The sequence below is a fragment of the Teleopsis dalmanni genome, chromosome 2, assembly GCF_002237135.1.
Source record: "Teleopsis dalmanni isolate 2A chromosome 2, ASM223713v2, whole genome shotgun sequence".
NCBI classification, from domain to species: Eukaryota; Metazoa; Arthropoda; class Insecta; order Diptera; family Diopsidae; genus Teleopsis; species Teleopsis dalmanni.
This window is the reverse complement of record NC_051847.1, coordinates 95,849,891-95,856,152: the sequence shown is the minus strand read 5'-3', so window position 1 is coordinate 95,856,152 and position 6,262 is coordinate 95,849,891. Positions and strand designations below refer to the sequence as shown.

At 28.2% G+C, this 6,262-nt stretch overlaps 1 protein-coding gene across 1 annotated transcript in view; it reads right to left on the bottom strand.

The window, feature by feature from the left end:
- The window catches only part of LOC119675115, a 3,616-nt gene extending 776 nt beyond the window's left edge, over window positions 1-2,840 (bottom strand). The window contains exon 1 of the mRNA XM_038086302.1: window positions 2,836-2,840. Coding sequence (XP_037942230.1) covers window positions 2,836-2,840 — 5 coding nt within the window. The remainder of the gene's footprint in view (window positions 1-2,835) is intronic.
- Window positions 2,841-6,262: the final 3,422 nt, after the last annotated feature.

Below are 6,262 nucleotides of genomic sequence, written 5' to 3'. Positions count from 1 at the left end.
AAAAGTAGTTAATAATAAAAAAAAAAACAAAAACAAAAAGAAATAATTTAGTAATAAATTATTGAGTCATTTAGTGGTAAAAAAAGCAAACTTTCAATTTTTGTGTTAATAAGAATTACATGAAATGTTTAATATTAGAATTAGTAAAAAGTAAAAACGAAGGAATAATAATGAATAATGAAAAGTGAATAGTGACGCGTGACGCAATCCAAATTATTAATAATTGAAGAATACTGAAAATCAGATGAATGACCTAGGTCAATAACACCTACAAATGGGCTTCCAATAAAACGCAATCATTTATTTTGTCTAACGAAAAAAAGAAGAAGAAAAAGTCGTTAAATAGAGAAATTGAAAACGAGTTTTAGGCATTAGTGCAAAAAATTTTTTTTTTTCATTGTTAAATATTAACATTTTTTTTCTCTATTTTGGCAAAGTCTAAAATAGTTCTCTTTTTTAAAAATTTCAAATAATTTTTAATAAAGGGAAATATTTTAATTTATTTGTTTTTTTTGTCATAGTAAAATGCAATACAAATAGCGACAAAACAAGATTAACAACAAAGCAAAGAAAAAACAACAACAAAGTTGAACTGATCACAGTTGCTCAAGAAACAGCAAAGAGTACGACGCAAAGTTGTCGGGCAACTTGTCTTGCTTTGTTTTTTTTTATTTATTTTTGGTTACTGTGTTTGGTCTGTGCTAGCCTTTAAGCTCAAACGGCTTATTCGTTAAACCAAGAAGAAGAGCCTTGCATTTGACCAGTCCGTCCCGGTTCTGAACGGAAATACCAATTAAAGGTACGAAACAAAAAATTCAAGGAACAAAAACAAAAAAGAGAAGACAAAATACGAACATACGCAACACATAGCAACGATTTTCCAGCTCTCCAACTTTTTTAATTAAAAGAATTTTTTTAGTATAAATTTTGAATGGAATAATTATGTCATGGGATCTTGCACACGGCGACACTTTCTGCTGTCAACATGTTTTCTGCAAATGGTGAGTTTCTAACATAAAAATATATATCTTCATTTATATATTAAGCAAATACAGTTTACTTCATACTACTTAATTATGTCTCCCAATTAATTGGTAACACATTTTAATTAATAATGTGAAAGCGAGCAGTCGGCTCTAGGAACTAATTACTCCCGTTAGGTAATATATACTAACGGGTTGTTATACACTTTTTCCCTATACACTTATCTCGAAATAGTATGTGAATATAGTGTAACAATAATCCAGTTAAGGCGTAGAGAGGGGTTATGGAGAAACCTCGCAGTTAATAGAGAGCAAAAATGACTCAACTAGCCTCAACATAATATATAGTGTAAAAAGGTTTGAATTAGTTGAATATATTTTCACCGCACTAAAGGATACAAAAAAATCACCTATGTGGGTTCCAGCAACTGTCGGGGGGTATACCTCTTGATACTATCTATCGATCAAGTATCGATTATCACTCTTGTCTTTTAATGTCACTTGATAACTTCCTACTGATTACACCAATAACAATATTTTGCATATGAAGCAGTTATTTTAATGACCAATTAATTGAAATGATCTGATGAGTGGAACCTATAGTTGCTATGAGGGCTAAATAATTGGAACCTTATTACCTATTTACTGCTGTCCTTCTCTCCTAAATGAAGCCTAGGACCTCAACGATTTCTTTAAATCTTTTGTTACCTGCTTCTCTCGTGATCTGGTTCCAGTGCTGTGCGTCTTTAAGTTCCTGGTGCATGGTTCTTCGCCATGTCTTAGCTGGAGCTTCAAATTTTACGGGTACACATAGCTTACTTGAAAGTACTATTACTGGAAAATGATTTTTATGAAAAAATGTCCAAAAAATTTTAGCGTCACTTTGTGAAAAATGAAGTTTTGCTATTTTATTAGAGAGGTTTCAACAAGTAGTAGTAATTTATTTATTATATTAATTAATTGAATTTTTGGCTGACCAATACAGCTGTTTCGAGTATTGTCAAATACCCAACAGCAGTGTTCTTGGAATTATTTCTTATATTTAATTATTAGTAAAAAAATTTTTTGAAATTGCAAGTACCAAGTGTTGAACTTGTGCCCTGCAAAATTTGAAGCTCAGAGCCAGTGTTCATTAGCCAACTGACCCAAAGCTGTACTTGACTTGTATGTTCAGTAACAAATTTACTTCCTGGCTTGTACTCGTATTAAAATAAAATCCTAAACCAGCTGTAGCATAATTGAATTAATTAATTTTATTTTCATTTTTAATTGATAAATTTCAATTAATTTAAAATTTTATGCAATAAAATCAAAGCACTGTAAATACACATCAAATTGCATCAAATGAAAGTATATGTAATGAACTGAAATCGGTACCGATTTGTGAAATACAACTTAAGCGATACAAATGAACCATTTTTATAATACAGTGAAAATCTTAAGCATTTTAAAATAAAAATATATCTAATATATAAATAAATATATAGTATTATTTAATTTGAAATCGTTTAATTATACTAAATCTACCTATCTTAATCTATCTATTAATACTATCTGAATCTATGTGAAACTTTTTTGAACTTGAATTTTTTGGTGGTTATTTTTTAAATAGCATATTGGTTAAAATAACTAATTTTATTCAGTATTATTTAAAAAATTCAGTATATAGTTCTCTTAGTAATTTTTAGTTTTCTACTGCTAGTTACAATAGGACCTGCAAAATTAGTCTTGTTTATATTTTAGTAAATCCTTTAGTTGGTTAGTAGGGCTATGCTCCAAAAGTACCAGAACAATTCAGTGTTATGCAGTAAAAATATATGTATTCCCTAAATCCTTTCATATGGCAACATACGGCATTATATTTAACATGCAAAATCTTTAATTTCTTAGTTAATTATAAATAATATTTTTTTACTTATTATTGGATGATCTGCAAGATTTACAATATCCAATATTTAACTTTCTTTTAACGTAGGTTCTATTTACATATTTGAAATCGTCTTAATAATTATAACGTTTTCCATCGAAAATTTTGGGCAGCCTTTGCCGGGTTTTGTTTTTAACCTCAATTTTTCGTCGGTTGCTTGTTCATTTTTCCCTGCTGCTTTTTAAATATTAACGAAGTGGCCTCAATCCAGTTGAAACAAAGATAAGAGAAGCTATGTTTATATATAAATACAAGAAAATGTTTATATTAATTGCAAAATAAAAAACAATCATAAAAGGAACTGCTACTTCAGATGTAGCATATAATTTGCTTAAGGGTGCAGAGTAACTCAATTTTAACACTGCAATTTTTAACACTCTTTCCTGTCGTTGTGTTGCGAGTCTACATCTTTGAAGATGTTATAAATCAGTGTATATGACAGCATTTATCTTATGCACTTTCAATGACTGCAACTGCCAGCTTTCACTTCATTCGGTGTTTACTTTAACATACATTTGAAATTTTAACTTTACAGTTTTCTACTCTTGCAATCGTTACGAGGGTCAATAATATACATATAAATTTATATTATTTAGAATATTTATTTATATGAACATTAAAAATTGTACCATTATCCGAAGTAAAGCAAAAAACAATGTTAAATCCATTTCTACTATAAAATTTTTTTAAATCAAAAGAAGAATTTCAAGAATTTATTTAACTCATTATAATCATTTTTATAATAATTAATTTAATTCATTTATGTTAAACCCCCATTTCACATCTTTCACGCCATCTACATTTTGTACTATGTTGTATGATTAATGCATATTTTCACTTGAGCAATTATGTAAAATATAGCAAGAGCTCTCGAAGTTACTAAATTGCACTAAGAGAAGTCAAAGACTCTACTTGGTCCATTTGGGTTCATAACCAAGTGGACTTGGTAGAGATGCTGAGATCGAGAACCTTATAAAATCCAGCAACTTTGAAAACTTGAAATCGAAAGTTAGGCTCAAACGTTATTGTGTTAAAACAAATAGGATAATGTATTAAGTACCGAGTTTGAGAATAAAAATATATTTGCCAGTATATTTTTACAGTAGTGAGCACCACCTACTTTGGAAATTTGTATAATTTAGAAATTTAGCTCTTACTAATTAGTAATAGAAATGATTAGGTCATATTTTATACGTATATATAAAGATATTTAAACAATTAATGTTTAATACTGAAGTACTCGACTTTAAATATCAAAATCAATACAGTCTTAAGTATCAGAACATTAAAAAATTGAGCAGCATTAAATCATAGTTGAGATATGAATTCGTTTGTTTGATGGAGAGAGAAATCCATAGTGCCTAAAATGATTAAAGTAATTAAGGTTTTCAACATTCATCTTTCCTTGTCAAGGACCAAGGAAAGCCGATAATCATGTTCTTTCTAAATGTGCACTTGAAATATGTAATATAGTTCATTAATCAATATTTGACATACAATTAAGGATTGATATCGCTGAATCACTTTATTAAAATAATAATAAGGATATTCATGTTTTTGAAAAATATCATTAACTCTTGTTTTATAAAAATAGGATTTATTCCTCTTTATATAAAAAAAGAAATCATAACAATTTCAGAATCAAATATTATTTTCATTCAAATCATAAATAATACAATATATTTTTGCAACTATAGCGATAATAAATAATATTTGAAATTGTCTGCATATGAAGCCCGGAAATGACATACAAATTTTTCCTTTCCTTTATTACTGTAAAGTCCATGTCTATCCCAGGAGAAAATACAAAGCGACTGACTGCCAAATAATTTTTACTAAGAAAAATAATCAATATTAGTTCTTTACATGTTGTTTGCATAGCCATGATTAATACTATTTTTGGAAAATTGATAAAGTTATCATTTTTTTTTATCAATATAATACGAATTTTATTATTCATGCATATATATTTAATTAAACAAACAAAAAAAAACACTACCAAAAAAAATAATCACACAAAATAAGTGATAATATGTATGTATATAAATATTATTTATTAAGTATTAGAATACAGACAGGTACTTATCTCGTGTGATCGCAGCACTTCCTAGTTACCACATGAAATATGTAGATATAAAAAATTAAAACTTATAATAAAGACTGTTGAGATAGAACTTAAAAGAATATAACTCTACGCGTTAGTCTATTATAGATTTATTGTAAGTTAATTATCTCTGTAACTACGGAGCGGAAAATCGATTATGTTATGTTGGGGTTATCCTAAACATATTTTTTAAGATAGAAAACGTTTTATGATTTTGTGTTTTTCTTTTTATTATTAATGTTTTAATTTTACCGCTGCTGTTTCTATTTAATGCAGTTTTATGTAAAACACTGTTAAATTTGAGATTCGAGTTTGGGATATTTAATACTGAGAATGCTTGGCACCTAGTTGGATTTGTTGTTCTTGCGCCAAATATACTAATAACTTGTTTTCACTCACAAATCTATAGTCTGTTGTTATTCTGTAATTTTTGTTCATTTTATAAGATAAGAAACTGTGATTTTTGCACAAAAAAACAAATAAATTAATTTTATTAAAGTCAAGTTCATAATATGTCATATATCCGTAAACAAAAAGTGAGATATATGGAAATATCCAAATATAAAAAAGAATAAAGGTTTTTAAGGAGTACCAACTCAGAGTAACGATTAAACATTACATCTCAGATACTCGTATTGCAGTAAAATTATTATAGGAGAGTTGAAGACAATAATAATTAATTTATGGAGTAAAATTTTTATGGTGACCATATAGCTTTCTTATATAAGCTATGTACAACTGTATGTATATTTAGTTCCGAGGAAAAGGGGAGCTGCCAAAAACATTGTTTCCAATAAAACCCAACTTGTATGATTCTTCTTAAACAATTTTAATCTTCTAGATTATCATTTCTAGATTTAGAATTTAAGTAGAATCGATAAGTTTACCGGTGAAGAAATGGTGTTTTGTATATTGAAGCCGTTTTGTCGGCAAAGATATAGAACATGATAGATTCAACTTCCTCTTTGTTATGACAACTCCTGCACAGTTCGTCTGCCGAAGTACGCTTACGCTCAAACACAGTGCTCCGTGGGTACTCCAATAAACATACGGACTGTACTTTCTTGAAAAACTATTGAGTTGTTTTGAATTAATTATTGGTTTATAATTAATTACAGGTGTCAGGAGCTAAAACGTAGATATATATATTGTATAAAACCATTGAGTCTTTGAGATCTTAAAATGAACAAGAAATAAAAAAATTCATATGACTTGGAGATTGAAACTGTGATTTAGTTTCTTAAAGCC